Source organism: Labrus bergylta, chromosome 11, assembly GCF_963930695.1.
Source record: "Labrus bergylta chromosome 11, fLabBer1.1, whole genome shotgun sequence".
Lineage (NCBI taxonomy): Eukaryota > Metazoa > Chordata > Actinopteri > Labriformes > Labridae > Labrus > Labrus bergylta.
Genome location: NC_089205.1, coordinates 4,327,659 through 4,345,614, shown reverse-complemented (window position 1 = coordinate 4,345,614; position 17,956 = coordinate 4,327,659). Strand labels below are relative to the sequence as shown.

The 17,956-nt window shown below is 39.2% G+C and overlaps 1 protein-coding gene across 1 annotated transcript in view; it reads left to right on the top strand.

Annotated features, from left to right (window-relative positions):
• Nucleotides 1-1,415: 1,415 nt before the first annotated feature.
• Nucleotides 1,416-17,956, top strand: part of LOC110001219 (alpha-2-macroglobulin-like protein 1) — a 30,890-nt gene continuing 14,349 nt past the window's right edge. The window contains exons 1-21 of the mRNA XM_020656662.3: nucleotides 1,416-1,586; nucleotides 2,567-2,753; nucleotides 3,809-3,965; nucleotides 4,806-4,858; nucleotides 5,675-5,695; nucleotides 6,168-6,336; nucleotides 6,436-6,520; nucleotides 7,063-7,180; nucleotides 7,293-7,407; nucleotides 7,637-7,746; nucleotides 9,931-10,086; nucleotides 10,321-10,548; nucleotides 10,919-10,982; nucleotides 11,590-11,735; nucleotides 11,913-12,062; nucleotides 12,874-13,086; nucleotides 13,921-14,017; nucleotides 14,503-14,656; nucleotides 15,057-15,285; nucleotides 15,368-15,494; nucleotides 17,251-17,372. Coding sequence (XP_020512318.2) covers nucleotides 1,501-1,586; nucleotides 2,567-2,753; nucleotides 3,809-3,965; nucleotides 4,806-4,858; nucleotides 5,675-5,695; nucleotides 6,168-6,336; nucleotides 6,436-6,520; nucleotides 7,063-7,180; nucleotides 7,293-7,407; nucleotides 7,637-7,746; nucleotides 9,931-10,086; nucleotides 10,321-10,548; nucleotides 10,919-10,982; nucleotides 11,590-11,735; nucleotides 11,913-12,062; nucleotides 12,874-13,086; nucleotides 13,921-14,017; nucleotides 14,503-14,656; nucleotides 15,057-15,285; nucleotides 15,368-15,494; nucleotides 17,251-17,372 — 2,787 coding nt within the window. The 5' untranslated portion in view covers nucleotides 1,416-1,500. The remainder of the gene's footprint in view (nucleotides 1,587-2,566; nucleotides 2,754-3,808; nucleotides 3,966-4,805; nucleotides 4,859-5,674; nucleotides 5,696-6,167; nucleotides 6,337-6,435; nucleotides 6,521-7,062; nucleotides 7,181-7,292; nucleotides 7,408-7,636; nucleotides 7,747-9,930; nucleotides 10,087-10,320; nucleotides 10,549-10,918; nucleotides 10,983-11,589; nucleotides 11,736-11,912; nucleotides 12,063-12,873; nucleotides 13,087-13,920; nucleotides 14,018-14,502; nucleotides 14,657-15,056; nucleotides 15,286-15,367; nucleotides 15,495-17,250; nucleotides 17,373-17,956) is intronic.

Sequence of the window (17,956 nt, the reverse complement as noted above, 5' to 3'; positions counted from 1 at the left end):
AAGACATGGGATAGTCAGAACCTGTAGGGACATCAGGTTGATTTGAAGGAAAACAACACATGTAATAGCCCATTAGCTACATTAGGCAACAGCTAATGTTAGCATTAAGCCACTACCTATAACGTTAGCTACAGAGTAAATTCCAGATAGTTAGGAATTCATGCCGTTTGGATTCTAACAGTTGTATTGCAAATTTGAGTACAAAAAATGCATACTACAAAAGACAGAAAGTTCAGGCGGTTTAGTGCATCACTCGTCTCCTTGTCCACTCCTATCTCAGAAACAAAAGGTGAGCTTATCTTTGTATTTTAAAACAATTCAAGGTTCATACATTTTAAAAGCTGTAGATGTAAAACTATGAAACATGTGACACTGATGGTAAATACCAGCTGATAGAGACAGATCATGTGTTGTGAATAAATAGTCTCCTGTCTGTCCTGCCATGTGTTTAATAGGTATTGCCTAATTGCTTAGTTTGTATAAATAATATTGACATTTGCTTTGACCAAACATTGCACAACAGAAATGATGGTTAAGTCAATTCTTTCGGTTGAATTTGCAGATCAACTCTTGATATGGCAGCTTGTAGACCTCTATGAAGCAACACATCGGTGTGAACACCCAGGTCATGTTACACTGTTTCAACATCACATCCTGGAAAACAGATCTACCAAAATTCTCTCAACACTTGCCACATCATCAGATACACTTAAAAAAATAAAATGAAAATAAAGTTGTGCAACAGAACGTGTATGTTGCTCGTTCTCTCCATGCATACGTAGGGTTCTCTCTAACTACTATTCATGTTCCATAGGTGTGAATATGAGTGTTACTGATTGTTTGTCTATACATGTCAGCCCTGTGATTGACAGGTGACACTCTAGGGTGTATCCCGCCTCTCAACCGATGTCAGCTCAGATTGCCTCCAGCCCCCTTGTGACCACACATATGGATAATGGACAAAAACCTTTTTTTTTTCTGAGTTCTCCAAACTAGTTGAGAGATGCCTGAATTGTGCATCAGTCAAGAGTCCTGCTTTTATGATTATAAATCTCCCTACTTGGAGATTCTCAGGGCCTTGCAGATGTTGAGATCGTCTGTCTCAGGGTCTCAATTATCTCTAAGGTCTAAACATCATGTTGTACCCGGACCTGTTGTTACACTAACAGGGTTGAAACAACATGCTCCTATATTTTCAATATTTTCGCCTCATTGAAGTGTGGACTTTAAAATTCTTCAGAAACTGTCTCCTGGCAGCTGGCAGGGTTGTGTGATTGAACCTTTTGGGAAGATAAACTCCTTCAGGATCAGGGAGGAGGCTGCAAATGTTAAACAAACTTGGGGAGAGGAGGTGTCAGAAGTTTAAGGATATAAACAGCCACTCCGCACCACTACTGACACTGTTGGAGAAAACTTTGAAGGCTGCACTGCTGGATCTTGAAGTGCTTCCTTCTGCAGTCAGTCCACTCTGCTAAAGTTGCCTGCTGCTCATCTGCAGACATGGCACCTGTGCTCCAAATGTTCACTGTCATCATCACAGCTGCGGTCCTGACAACTCTGACATCATCCCACAAACTTAAAGAAACGTAAGTAAAGCAAGATTTAACCAACAAACAATCGCATTCCATATTGCCTGCAAAAGTTTGCTTTATGCATAATGCAGGTGGTCGCCAATCACACTTGACAGCCTGTGCAGGATTGGACATCCACGTCAAATACATGTGTATTTTTTGTACATGTGTGCAATGCCTGCTGCAGTATGTCTCTCTCCCTCTCTCTCTCTCAAATGTTACTGGATGCAAATCCGTCACTGAATCGTTATCTGTATTGCATTATGATGCTTTGCTGTCTAAAGAAAGGACTTAGACAACAATTCTGCCTGTTTCTCTGTACGAGTCAAAAAAAAAAAAAAAAAGAAAAGAAAGGCTCCGTAACATGCAGCTTCTTCTACACAAGCAGGGCTCCAGACAGTCTTCTGTGAGCAGAAAAACACATCCTGTAATCCAGTGTCTTCGAAACATGTCTCAATCTACTCCCTAGCGGCAAGTTTATAATAGGTTTTTGGTGTGAGGAGCTTCTCAAATTGGCGCCGTTTTACATCTGGCATCATGTCGGTTTTGATATTTGTTCATTTAATCTCTTTCAATATAAGAACACTGTTTTTGTCTTGACTGCTCACCTCCCTTCTTCAGCCAACAAGACGCATTGCCCCCCTTTAAAATCTTCACTTGTTTCTGCCTGGTATGTACGCCTCACTTCTTCAGCTACTGATGTCGAACAAGAGAAGCCAAAAGAAATAGACAGTGCCCTCTGCTGGTTGAAATAGAGTATTGCAATAAATATTTTCGCATCAGTGATTTGAATTGGCCCTTATTTGTATGGATTTTTAATTATATGAGGAGGTATCGTTACATGGCTAAAACAGAATCCAAAGTCCTGGCTCAATGAAAATAATCAGTTGGACTATACTACGATTGAACCTGCAGGGTTTTCTGCTCACATTTTGTCCATATCTGTAATTTATGACCTCATTATTTTGCTAATCTGACACTCTTTTTTCATGCAGCCTTTATGCGGTGACACTGAGCTCCCGGCTCAGAGGAGGGTATCAAGAGAGCCTGTGTGCACAGATCCACGACCCCATAGAGCCCATCTGTCTGACTGTTATCCTACAAATGGAGACGGGTAGAAAAAAAAACGTCATCGTGGAGACATCGATCACACGAGACTTTTATCGCTGCTTTGACTTTAAGGTCTGTCACATTATTTGTACACATATTTAGGCAACTTGTCGTTATTAAGCACGTCAGTTAAGATACATATTATGTATAAAACACTGCTTTTTGATACTTGGTTCTGCATTTCACTGGCAGCGAGTTGGAGCTGAACTTTGTTTTTTTAATGTCTATTGGATTCATACTTTACTTTGTCTCACCTCAACCGAGACTTCTGTTTACCCTTTAAGTTGATTCAAAATAAACAATATTAGTCTTTGATTTTTGAAAGACACAGAAGACCAACGGCTTCCATCACTTAATCTTGATCATGTTGTGTATTTGTTTTGTCATAACGTTACATACCTCTTGTTCAGAATATAGTCAAAACCCACAGCGGCAGGATGACTTCGACACAATTGTTTGCATATGTTTAAAATACTTTAAGAAAAAAAAAAGCATGTAAGCTAGATAATCAACTCAATAATGACGTGAACACTGAGGTTATTGTTAAGAGGGGGCAAACAGAGAATTTACCTTTTTGTAAACTACATTCTTTCTTTCTCAGTCAGTCCTTTAATCCTTGTCGATTTTATCAGTCCTTTACTAAGAGTCTTTTACCCGCTGGTTTCAAGGCCTCTCAGCTAAACAGTCTGAACAGTATTGTTCAAATCTGTCCTCAGATTATTGGAATGGTATAACTCTCAGGTTTCAAATATTCCTGAAGTATTTAAAACAATCTGAAGATACTGAAAGCATCATGACTGAGGCTGTCAATGCCAAAGATCATGATGAAGCAAATGTTTTACTGCACACATACCGCATAGATGGAACAGTTTCAGAAAAGTGCATCACTACTGGCAACACATTTTAGTCATGCATTCAGATAAACAAAGCGTCCTCCCATTTATCTTTTTTCAAACCTGTTGTGTAATCCGGTCATTTGAGGCCCAGATGCTCAACAATCCTGGAGTAAATGCCCAGTTCCAGTTACATCAGATAACACTTGCTTTGATAGACCATAAAGCCTGGCTTTGAATCCTTAGTGGGACTGTGGTGTTTCCTGCCTGATGGACTTGTGTTTTGTGTTGCAGGTTCCTGAAGTGAGCATGATAACGGTGGCGAACGTTATTATTGTTCTTGAGGGTAGGAAAGACACAATAACCAAGAAGACCAAAGTCCTCATTGAGCCGCCTACTTGCATCCACATTGTCCAAACTGATAAACCAATCTACACGCCTGGACAGCCTGGTGAGTTTTGAATTCTTATTATTATATATTTTTTAACCTCACTCTTTTTCATTAGGAGGACACTAAAGGTGTTAAAAAACTTCTGTTTCTGAGTGGCAGGAATACTGCAGAATATTTACTGTTCATACGGCTCAGCCTGCTTACCAAATCTGCTGCAGCAGCACTATTTTGGACTGAATTATAATATCTGCATCCTGCTGAGACAAGACTTGACAACTGTAGAAATTATGCCTTTATTCAGCTGTTAGGACTCCAGCTGGTGAAGGGAAAGGGGAGCAACATAAAAATCAGGTGGGGTTGGTAGAAATGTAAAATCGCGCTACAATTACATTATGCTGAGATAAACAGTAGAGGACAGGACCTGTGGGTGCTGACCTAAGTTTTAAACACTAATCTTTTTTAAGGTGAGACTAAAATAGAAACAAACCTAACTAACAGAAAATGCCTGTTCCTCAAACATTCTTGGTAACAATGAATAAAATATAGCATATAAAAACCACAAATACAGGCCAGCTGCACTTGTTGTCAATGTGTCTTTAATCCTAATTATGTGGATTAATGAACACTCTTAAGAAGCAGTCTAAAGTGTGTGAGAGATTTATTTAAATCTGACTCCGCAAATGGCTTTTTCCCTGCTGGTTGTGGCCCCAGTGTCAGGAATATTATGTATCCCTCATTTTAAGTATCTGCTGGAACTCAATGGAAAATGTACTGAAGGATTTTATTCATTTCTTTTTTTGCAGCAGCATTTTTTCCTAGATGTTGTCCTCATTATGTATGGATGTCAGTTTGTTAAATGAATAAATGAACTGATGTGTTTTCTTCTTCTTTCACTTAAAGTCAGGTTTCGAATGGTCTCATTGGATACAGATTTCGTCCCTAAAGCACGAGTGGTAAGTTAAACATGTTTCCTTTTATCCTGTTATACTACATGACATGTTCTGGTAGAGTGTACTTGTAGTCTGGAGTAATTTCTCCTGAGCAGTCAGTGAATCTGAAGAAGGAGGTCTATTTTAGTTCGGAGAGTGGGAGGTGAAAGTAGGGCTGTTTTTTTTTTTTTTACATGTAAAGACAGCGTGGGTGTGAAGTGCTGTGTGTAGTCTTGTGATAAACATGCTGTCAGAGTTCATTTGGCGTTTGACCCAAACATCTGAACCAATGTAAACTCAAGGCCTTTTTCTTTTTACACTGAGAGGCTAAAAATATGGCTTTGTGCAACAGACATTAATTTCATTCAAATCTATTATATGAAGAGGAAACTGTGCTGAAAGGATTTGGTTTCTACTCGTCTCGTGAAAAAAAGGATGCTAAAATCTTTTGTTTATTTGGGACTATTTGTCCATAACAAACGGCCACTGATGCATTGTTCTAGTTTGTTTTGTACTCAGGCAAGCTTTAATTAACGTTTGTTTATTATTGTTGTTGTTAATTTGTGTCAGAACCGAAAAGGCTGTTTATTAAGATGGACAGAGCAACAGCCGCCTAGGAGTGAAGCCAGAATATCTAGTGCTCCCCCTGCATACTATAGGTCATAAACCCTGCCTTCTCCATGTAAACAGATGGGACATGGGTCAAACTATACAGAACTTCAAATATTTTTTCTGGTACTGGAATTCTGTTGTGTACAACAATAACTTGTGCTTTGTGCAAATTCTTTTTATACTTTACCCATTTTCACAAAAATCTTCTCATGTTCTTCTCTTTTTCAGTACGATTCAGTGGTGCTCCAGGTAAGATTCATGAACAGCAATCGTAAGAGAAGCTACCTCTGGTGCTTCTTCTTCTAACTGCTTAAAGTCACAGTGAAAAAGTTAATAACACAAATGAACAACTAATGTGTTCATTTGTTTCATTCTTATGATACTGGGCTGTTTCTTAACATAATTAATGTTCTTGTCAAACTGACAACTCCAACCCAGATTATATCTTTGCTAGTCTATGGTTGAGTTTGTCTATAGACTGTAAGTGCGTGGAGTATACATATTAGCCACCAGAGATGTTGGTCAGCTCAGCCCTTCAACTGAGAAAACAGCAGGAGTGTAGGGACGGTAGCTAGGCTATACATTGTAATTGACAGTCACTTTTGCTCCGCGTAATTCCACTAACTTCAATGAAAAACTGAGCTAAAAACAATGTTGTGTTGAATGCTATATTGAAAGAATTCACAGCCCTTCACTTTTCTGGTTTTCTGTCTCTCTATAGGATCCAAATTCAAATCGCATCGCCCAGTGGCTGGATAAGTCTATTGATGTTGGCATCCTTGACTTTTCACACCCAATGAATTCTGATGCCGAGCAAGGAACCTACACGATCAGCGCCATCACAGACAAAGGAGAAAAAATAACTCACACCTTTGTTGTCAAGGAATTTGGTAAAAATGGAAATCTTCCAAAGTAATGAAGTGCTTGATTCATGTACATTTTCAGCAGTATCATTTAAAAAAATAAAAATAAAAAATTCTTTCCCTCAGTCCCGCCAAAATATGAAGTTACAGTTCAACTGCCCAGCATGGTCAGCGTAATGGATGAAGAGGCGCCGCTAAAGATTTGTGGAAAGTGAGTCAAACATCTTCTAGTTCTATTCATGTAAAAAATATGAATAGAACTGATTCCCAAGTCACGGTATATAAATGCTTGGTCTATTCAAGAGCAGGCGTTTCACTCATACCAAAGTAAACCCTTTAACCCTTTAAGTAATACATTTTGCTGGTGACAAAGTTGGATAACTGATAAATGCTGCTCTGAGCGGCAATAAGGGGCAATAGATGAGCCCATAAAATGTCAGACTTTCCCCCTGAAGCTTGGTCCACCCTTTGACTTCTTTTCTGAAACTAATCAATGTAGTTTTTGTGCCTAGACTAAACCAGAAGACTGCAAAGAAGTCAATACAATTTTGTTCTCATTTTGGCAGTGTAGAAAAATGAGGTATCATTTCATTTTGACTTATTTGATTTGGAGGATGTTCTGCTGTTTCTTGATACCTGCACTTTTTAGGCAATGAGATGACATTAACTTTCAATACAAATCTCTTCTATATCAATCATCAATCCAGCTCTGACTTTCTTTAAAAGCATCTTTTATTCTTGTGCGTCCTCCAGGTACACCTATGGGAAACCAGTTCAAGGTTCAATCAAGGCGGTGTTCTGCCGAATAGGCTCCGTTTACTGGTATTATAGGACCAAAGACATAAACCCTTGCAAGACTTATAATATGACAGTGAGTAATCTACGTAACAAAACACTTGGCTTTCTGTATGCACATTTCCTTTTTACCCCTCCTTTGAACTTTTTAAGTAAGAATTGTGTTGACTCTTTTGATTTTCTACTAGACGGATAAAAGCGGTTGTGCTACACAAAAAGTGAACATGGCCGAGTTTTTCCTCACCAACTTCATGTACATCAACAGCTTCGAGGTGACTGCTGAACTGGAGGAGTTTGGCACAGGTAGGCTGACTAATTGCTGGATAATGTTCAGTAGTTCAATACTTCCTGATCAATCAATCTTTATTTGTGTAGTGCCAGTTTATAAAAAAATGTCATCTTGAGACACTTTACAGAAAGCAGGTAAATGACCTTATTCTGCTATATTTCAAGACCATCATGAGCCCAGCACTAAGCAACATTTAGCAAAGAGACATCCTGATCTGTGATCTGTTTACTTCCTACCGCCTAGGGGTCACTCTGAAAGGAGACGCACGGATGACTATCAACAGGTATGTCAGATCGGCCTCCTTCATGGAGACGCCTGTAGCATACAAGCCTGGCCTCACGTTCGAAGGAAAGGTAATAATCAGTGACATTAACCTATTTTTTTGATCATGTTCATGATGAAGGAAGTTTTGATCTAAAATCTCAGGTATCAGAGTTGTCGTAGGAGGAACCTGCAAAGCAAATGTAACCTTTGAAAGTCAATTCATATATTTGAGGCTGTGAAAAATCCTACAGTCGCAGGTCAGGGAATGCTTTCTTATTATCACAATTATAACTGCTGTTTATGAACAGTACTCATGTCATACATCTTTAGAAAGATACTTGTGATTCGTGTGATTCTGATCATGTTAACCATTTCAAGATCCAACTAACACAGCAACCACAATGTATACGCTTCTGCCAGACCACCAAGGACAAACAGGGAAACATTTTTTGCCGTTGCTGTTCCCAGCATCTCACTGTTTCTTTTCTGTATTATTTCATGTTTATTAATGAATCTTTTCAATGGCGAAACATTAGAAGAAGTGCAGCTGTTTGTATACACAATATATTTTGGTAATGTTACATCATTGGATTTTAATATAGTATCAAAGAGAGCAGTTTGAGGCTCAAAATAATGAATATGAAACCAAGTTATGAAGCAGTCAGCACTCAAGTCAGATTATACTTCACAGCAAATTGGTTTGGACAGAGACTCCTAGAAAAAAGGGACCAATGTCAGTAAGAGCAAACGATCAGCTTTGAGTCCGATTGGACACACAGGTGCTGACAGGCATTGCACAGAGGCAAAGCACAACATTGACGGCAGTTCTTGAGAGCTCTAATCAGTATAGAAACCATCTTATAAGTCATCGTTATCAAACAAAAACCATCGTCACAACCATCATCATCAATAATATCGAGACCATCATAATTAAGTTAGTAGGTATTCATGAAAGAGCTGGGTCTTTAGCTTTTTTTTTAAAGGTGCAGAGGGACTCTGCAGATCGAATGGAGTTTGGAAGTTCATTCCACCACCGGGGGGCGACAGAGGAGAAGAGTCTAGTCAGAGACTTGTTGTGTCTTACATAGTCAACAGTGAGTTCCTGCCCTGTTGTGAATGTTGGATCAGACGCCTTTCATTGGCAGAGCGTAGTGTGCGGGAGGGAGTGTAGACCTGGATGAGAGCATTAAAGTAAGGAGGAGCTGTTTTTGTTGCTGTTTTGTAAGCGAGCAGCAGAGTTTTAAATTTGATGCGAGCAGTAACTGGGAGCCAGTGTAAGGAGATGAACAGCGGAGTGACATGTGCTCTTTTAGGAAGGTTGAAGACCAGTCGTGCTGCTGCATTTTGTATCATCTGCAGGGGTTTGATAGTGCATGTAGGAAGACCTGCCAGTAGAGAGTTGCAATAGTCGATGTGTGATATCACAAGAGCCTGTACCAGGAGATGTGTAGCATGTTCTGACAGGTAAGGTCTGATCTTCCTGATGTTGTACAGGGCAAATCGACATGACCGGGAAATCGAGGCTACTTGAACCTTAAAAGTTAGCTGGTCATCAATCATGACACCCAGGTTCCGGGCAGACTTTGTGGGCATGAGTTTGGTTGTACCAAGCTGGATATTGATCTGTGGTTGCATAGAGGGACTGGCTGGGATGACAAGGAGCTCAGTCTTTGAAAGATTGAGTTGAAGGTGCCGTTCATTCATCCATTTAGAGACATCAGCAAGGCATGACGAGATTCTTGCAGAGACTGTAACATCATCTGGCGGGAATGACAGGAAGAGCTGGGTATCATCAGCATAGCAGTGGTATGAGAGCGGATTATTGAACCTAGTGAGCTTGTGTATATGGAGAAGAGAAGGGGACCAAGCACTGACCCTTGAGGTACCCCTGTGGATAAACTGTTCGCTTTAGACACTTCTCCCTTCCACGACACTCTAAAGGATCGCCCAGAGAGGTAGGACACAAACCAGCAGAGGGCAGATCCTGAGATGCTAAGTTCAGAGAGCAAGTTCAGACTCCTGTCTGCAAGCCCAACACAGTTTCAGGAGACAGTGTTCAACATGAGTCTGCCTGTTAAAAGCAGTTTACCACTGTTACTTAATGCTGTTCTCATGATTTATTAATAATTTAACAAAGAGTACAGTCTTGACCTGTTCTTGTGTAACATGTAAATTGTTTTGAATTGGGGCTAAACAAATAGCCCCAATTCAGATTGAGATTGATTGACTCATACCACCGTGTGTAAGCTTATGGTTGTTTTTTTTGTTTGCAGATTAAAGTAATCGGTCCAGACAACCAACCTGTCTCCAATGCCTATGTGACCCTGTCTACCTCTTCCTCACAAAGAGTAAAACTTACTACGGACACAAGCGGCATGGCGTCATTTTCCTTGGACACAAGCCTCTGGAAGGACACTGTTTCTCTAACGGTTTGTTAAGCCTTTTAGTTTGTCAGAAACTTCTTTTCTTGTGCTTTGATACAAATGACCAGTTCTTTTTTGGTAACAATTCAGTCACTATTTAAAGGAAATTTCTATCCTTGTGATCGTTGAGCAACACAGATTTTATGTCATCCATTTCTACAATTGACTATTGGTTCATGGTTACAAGTTAGCTCTTAAATTAATGTTGATGAGTCAAAATGTGACTTGTGGTATCTACAGGCTACGCCTGAGAAGATAAAGATTCCTACATATCCAAAATACAACGCATACTACAGTTCAGCCTACCACAGCGCTTTGAGATTTTATTCCATGAGCCACAGCTTTCTGAAGATCATGCTGGCCGATGGGAAGATCTCCTGTGACAGAGATGCAACTGTGCATGCTCAGTACATCATCCAGGGGAAGGCGCTAAGATATGAGACAGACACCCTGACCTTTTTCTACCTGGTAAGAGTCATTGTAATCATTTTAGACAATGGGCCTCTTTAAGCTGCTGGATATAGAAATATCAGATCATCTACCACTCTAAGGGTTGCTATGTGGTTCAAAGTTTGCATTCATTGTTGTAGTGTTTTAATTTACTATACATAAAAGGTACATCACAGAGACATCATTATGTTTCTAAATCAATCAGATTACACTAGACATTATTTTATCATTTGAATCTTGACTAATAGAACTGTGTTTTTGCCGCTAGGAGAGGGAACTGATCGTATCAGTTTTATAGTTGTTATGTTAATAGGCATTCAGATAACTGTATTTTTTCTGTGACAAAAACAACTTAACGTATCTCTTCTTGTGGTCTGTCTATGTTAAGGTGATGTCTAAAGGGGTAATGAAGCAATACGGCCGCGTCCATGTGTCTGTTGAACATGTAATTGGTAAGCAATGTTTCCACACAAAAAACAGACAATGGCTCACATGCACTTCAATAATCATTTCAGTAGTTTTTAAATTAATAAATAGCTGTTTTAATGATTAAACTGTTAATCCAACATGCACTATTCCTTTCCTCGTTACTCCATACTCCCCTCCTGGTTTTCTACTCAACTTTCCTAACAAATAAAAAAGGTATAAAAGCCTAAAAATATATCTTAAAAACAAAGAAAACCTCACAAATCCAATATTTCAAATGAATCCCCCAAAAATACATGAAATCCTCCTTTATGAGTCTTATTGGCTTTAAATAAAACAATTTCCACTGTTGTCATTAAGGTATGAATAAATGCAGTCAAATAAAAAATAGAAATGCAAAAAAAAAAAAAAAAAAAATGTAAGTAGTTATTTTTGGGAAAAAATATACTCTACAGCTCAATTAGCTTCAGATAAACCAAACAGGTTATTATTAGAATATGTAAAGAGGTATGCTGTACAAAATACAAATACATGATTTTATATTAGAAAATGAAAAAACGAGAAACTGTGTGTTTGGTGTGAAATGTATATTCATAGTGTTCTAATTGGTTTCTCTTGTTTTTCGTGTCTCAGTCAACAAAGGAGAGTTGTCTATAACACTTGGTCAGGTCACAAAACTGGCACCGTATGCTCAGGTGATCATTTACACCGTGTTGCCCAGTGGAGAGGTTGTGGCTGATAGCATGAACTTTCCTGTTGAGCTCTGCTTCAATAACAAGGTACCACCGTAATGACCCATTAGGATGTATATAACATAGAGATACATGAATCCAAATCTTAAGTTTACTTTACTGTAAGATTGGAAGATATTTGCATTTTAGGTAAAAATTATTCGAGTATTGTTTGTCTGAGATGTTCTCCTCAGCTCCGTAATGACCTGGATGTCTTCTGTGCAGGTGTCCCTGAAGTTCTCCTCCGTCCAGCAGCTTCCAGCAGAGGAGACCAAGCTCCAACTCAACGCTGAGCCAGGCTCCATGTGCTCTGTTAGAGCCATCGACCTGAGCATCCTCCTGCAGCAGCCAGAGCAGGAACTCACTGTTGACTATGTAAGACTCTTACTGTCCTCAGTTCTACTTTGAGCTGTGTTAAAAAAGAAAATTCCAGTACTTAACTATGCCCCTATTCTTAAATAGACCCTTTTTTGATTGCTGTCACAAAACTTTGCAATCACTACTCCTTTGTACTTGCAACTGAGTAATATTTGTGTCCCAGTGTGTGATTTTAATTTGCATGATGGCAAAGACAACTCTAAGACCACCCCCACTTACTTATGGTGTACCTCAAGGTTCCATTTCAGGCCCCATCCTATTGTCTTTATATGCTGCCCCTAGGTTAGGGTTAACAATCAACTAAGGCAGCTGTAGACCAGCAACTCCTGTGTTCTCTAATGTTAAAAGATTGTCTTTGTAAATATTGTTTGCTCTCAATAAACTGACTTTTCTGGTTTCAATTAAAGGGTTTAACTCGTATTACCTGTCTCTAATGCATTCAGACAGCATTGTGCCTGTCAGTGGCAAAAACAAGAACATTTAGTTGGACGTACTTCTCATTGACCTCAAGAGATTAGGCCGGCAGCCATTACAGCCAAATGTATGTCTGCTGACGAATCATCTATCAGAACGATAGATAAATGTTCTGAATGTTTTAGACTCTAAAATATGTGACAGTAAATCCATTGACAACCCAACTTGATCAACACGTGACAGTGGTGTTCTTGTTTCAAAAGTTTGTCATGATTGCAGGGATGAAATGGTACCAGTCTATAAAAAAAAGATTTGTGATAGACTGACCTGTAGCTGTGCCTACACTTATGACTTACATAAAGTTGTAATTTTTATGTGTTTGTTCTTTGTGCAGATGTATAACCAGCTGCCTCTGCAGATGCTATCAGGATATGATTATAGGGTTGACGACAATGAGCCATATCCATGCGAGGGCGGTGATCCTGAACTTTCGCCTGGACCTTCGCCTGGGCCTGTAACCCTGCCCTTTCAGCCTATTGTTCCCGATATTAAAATCTGGACGCCCTATGTGCTCTATGAGCAGAATGACGCTTTCAGCAGATTTAAGGTATAAAAAATGCAATCTTGGTCTGTATTTCCAAAGAATTCATTATTAATCTCTATCTAATTATATTCTGTATCAGTGCTCCATCTCTATGTCTTCACATATCTCTATGTTCAAACTCCTGTCCCAACCCATCAAACACTTTTTTTACCCCTACCCAATCCTGTCGTCTTCCATGGTTGGCATCTAAATATCAATAGATGGAATCACGAGTCAACCTGCACAACAATGTGTTTTATTGGCTTTAGGTTTACATGCAAAAAAGAGACGGATCAAAAGCCTGGCAAGTTGTTAACTTTACAAAATGAATTAAAAAATAAATCATCAGTATTTATCTTTCCTGAAGTTATTTTTTTTTTTTTAAATGGCAGTTAGGGCTATCAGTGGGTTAATCCAAATGCCATCAAGATTCACTATACCATTAAAAACATACATTTTTTATTGCAAGTTACTTTGTGAAACTGAACCCCCCCAGGACCCACACTATAAAAGTTATGCAATGATATCAAACGTTCACCTCAATCTTGATTGTTCTCATTGATAATCACAACAGAACAGGCCTTCACACACTCTTCCTTATCACATCAGCAGACCTTTGTATAAACTAAGTGTTTTATCAGGATTTTAGTTATGATAAAACTATCTTCTTTGGCTCTAGTTGGGAACCAATGCTCTAATGGATGGTGTCTAACCTTGACATTCAACACAATATATGTATTCATAACATTTCATGAAGAAATACTCACAATACATCCAAAAACCGTATTGAGAAGAGACTTGTAAAACTGGACCAACACAACTCTAACAACGCACAATTTCTCTCCCTCCCTCTTCTAGGAAACTGGAACTAAACTGTTGACCAATATGCTTTCAAAAAAACCTTGTGACTGCAGTCCGGTGCCTGCCTTTTTTTCTTATTTTACTCTGGATTCTAGTAAGTTTTATGGTTTCTGTATACTCTTTTGAGTCCTGTGTGCTAAAAACAGAAATTGGCCATAATACTGTCAAAATAATGGAGAATAATGAATTATTTGGACTGTGATACATCAAAATGGCGGCTGCACTCTCACCTTTTGATTCACACCTCATTTTGCATATTACGACCTTCCATTCACTGTTACCAGCCTATGATAGCCAATGAGAGCCTGAGTTGAAAGAGGACGTCTGCTGTATCGGTATCTATACCGAACCAATTGCACTCAACCAATTTTCTGAACACGTGGATATGCCGCTTCTATCAATAGCTTGGAGTGATTTATTCCTGCACACGAGTGATTGGTTAAAAAGAAAAGTTATTTTCAGACTTGCATTAAATGTGTTAATAAGTTGATATTTTCTACCAAAATAGGCTATGAGTCATGATTTATCTGGAAAAAACAAACACTTCGTTAACAACATTTTTTTCTTTTTCAATCCCAGAAATTATGATGCCTTTTGTGGTCCCTGACACACTACAGAATGTCCAACCCAGTGAGGCTCAGGGGAACCCTGCCCCACCAGCAGAGGAAAAGGTTGAGGAGGCCACCAGGAGTTTCTTCCCTCACACCTGGATCTGGGACCTGGTGATAGTGGGGTAATAATCAAACATCCAATATTAAGGATCACTGAAATATACTTCATGCATTTTGTTTATTTGATGTATTTCAAACAGATAATGTGTGGTTCGTGGTGAGTTTAATTCATCATTTTAGAGAAGTTTGAACTAAGTAATAATGCTAAGGGATGCACAATCTTCAATGCAATGACAACTCAGCGTTGTCATTGCTGCTTCCCGTGTCACTCCGACTGCAGCAGAGATAGATACACATCAATCTCTAGTTTTAAATCTTCTCCGTTACATTTTTTCATGGTCCCATTATGTGTACATTTATTATGAAGCTACAACTGCTGTGCTGTGCCAGATTCTACATTCTTATGTAGAATAGAGTTAAAAGTCCATGCTGAAAGATTTTTTTGATTGTGCGTTTCCACAGAGACAATGGTTCAGTCAAATTGAAGGAGACCGTTCCTGACACCATCACTAAATGGGTCGCCGGAGCGTTCTGTGTCTCGTCCTCTGAGGGCTTCGGCGTGTCGCCCAACGTTGGACTGACCGCCTTCAAGCCGATTTTTGTCAGTCTCACGCTGCCTTACTCCGTCATCCGGGGGGAGTCATTTACGCTCAAAGCCACCGTCTTCAACTATCTCTCTGATTGCATTATGGTAACTATTCACAGATGAGTTTGATTTAAATGGATTAAAGAGTATAATGATGTAATCTGTGTTTGTGTGTTTCTGTGTGCAGATGAAAATCACACTGGCTGGCTCAGACCAGTACACGTACCAGAAATGTGCTGGCTGCCAGTACAGTGTGTGTCTGTGTGCTGAAGAGAGCCTGACCTTCTCATGGATTGTTACTCCAACCGCCTTAGGTGTCAATACAAAACTCACCAAATAATAATGTTGAATCAATGCCATTTCATATGATACTACCTTTATTTGCATCTTCGAGGCAAGAAACTTCAAAGCGCTTTACAACAGCAGAATGGAAAAAGGACAACTGTTGCAATTGCTACGAGAAAAAACAAAAGAAAAAAGCTGTGTATAACATTAAAAAAGATGGAAATAATGCCTAACAGAAAATGAAAAATGACAGCCCATTTAAAAGTCATGTTCCCTGCATTTTATTGCAAATCATATAAGCCAGTTATTGTGAATCACTTCGGATGTGACAGGGTTTCAGTTGCACTGTGAGATATAATTTGTACACTCTTTGGTAGAAGAGTGGAAGGATTTTAGTTTCTTAACCGAACAGGTAAACATGAGTATTAAGCTGCTAATTGATCAGATTCTGTTACTGCGCTGTTATGAAGGTCAGCCATCTTTTTGACTTTGTACTTACACATTGCATCTGCAATAGCGTGATATTAGTGTCCCAGTGTGTGGTTTTTAATTGGATGACTGAATTGCAAGAGGCAAGCGTGTGAAAACACCTTTTAAACTACATAAAGCACTGAAAATGATTAACTAAACCACTGCTGCCAAACAGCTGACTCAAAATTAAATTGTCCAGGAGACCTAGAAAATAATAAATAAAAGTGAAAGCTGCCAGGGAGGCTTTAACACTCAACACAAAAGGCAGGGGTATATCAACAAAACTACCCAGCTTCCCCAAGTTATTTACTGAGAGACTGGCAATAGACACAAATACACAGAAAGTTTGTTTGTGTTTATGAACACACAGACAGCAAGAGAACCACAAGGAAAACTACAATTATAACTACAATTCTTCAACAAGAATAACTGCACTTTCACTATTAACATACAATGATATAAATAGTAATATAATGAACAATATTGTTTAAAATATATATTTTATATATTTTTTAAAGTGTAAATAATGAGGTGTACAGTTTGTGCAGGTTTTTGTGCATGAAGAGTGCAAAAGTTTACAAAAACACAAAGTCTTGATCAGTTTCTCTCCAGCAGATTTATTTGAAACGATGCTAACCACAGCTCTGCTCCTCCTGCTATTTCTGTCACTAACGACCTCATGCAATCTTCACATCATCATAATTAAATCCTGTAGTTGTCTGTTCTGCCCAATAACAAACAAACACTCTCAGTGACAAAAATGAGACAAAAGCAGCTAATGAATCTGTATTAAGGGCATTGACAGCTGTTACGTTTTCACTGCTGGAAGCAAAGACAGCGGGCTGTGTTTGTTCTGCTGCCTGGCCCTGAAAGCAGAGGATTTCTATCAGCCTCCATCAGCACGGATTGAGACACCGCTCTGATGAATGTCAAATTGCACTCATCTAACTCCCCCTTAGAGGAATGCTGACAATCACTTGTACTAACAAGTCAGGTAGCATCTCTGACGAAACACTCAGAAAGCGCTCCCTCGGGGGGCGATCTGTACTTGTCCTCTGAGTGAAGGATTGTGGGCTGTGAAGGGAGGGAGAGGAGGGCTTGGAAGATGGAGCAGGATGAGGGATAATAAGGCAACAAATGGGGATTAATAAGGAAGAGTGAGTTAGGAAACAAGGGGGAGGAACGGGAACAGGGAGGATAATGAGTGTGAAAGCAGACAGGAGGCTGATGCCTCTGTACACAAAGTGTCATAGGAAGAGGTAATCAATACACCGCTCTGCTTTCAGAATAACAGCATGTATGTTGTGCACACAGGTCAGGTGAATATGAAGGTCAGCGCAGAAGCTCTGAAGACCGGCAAACTGTGTGGAGAAAAACCAACCACTATACCAGAAAAGGGCCAAGTGGACACAGTGATCCGCGACCTGCTGGTGGAGGTCAGTGACCATCAGCCACTATATTAAAACAAATGACTAAACACTGTTATAAAACCGCTTACACATGTATTACTCATACATTGTCTTTTTTTTTGGGACGGGGAAATTGGTTAGGATTTTGTTGACAAATTCCCTCAACAGGTTTTAGAGATGCTTAATTTCAACTGAAAGTCAAAATGACAAGAATATGTTATTTTTCTAGAAAGGTAGAAAAAGGTATTTCAATTTCTACATTTTTAACCATTATTCCAAAACGACTAGGTGCCTTTTCCTGTACCCCATTTGAAAATAATGAAGTAAATTCTCAAAACAATCATACAAGATCATATTTAATTGAACTATGAAAAATTACACCATACATACTGTATAAAAGATGAACTACAGGACAGCTCCTCAAAATTGAAGCCCACACATTTGAAGCCCCCCCCCCCCCTCTTACTGACAGGTCATAAGCTCCGCCTCCTCCACCATGTTAACAGACAGGACAAAAAAGGTCAAACTATGAAATCAAAATACATGTCCAATATATTTTCAACGGTAATTTGGTAAAGATGGTAAAGAGGTTTAGTTTTAAAGATACAATA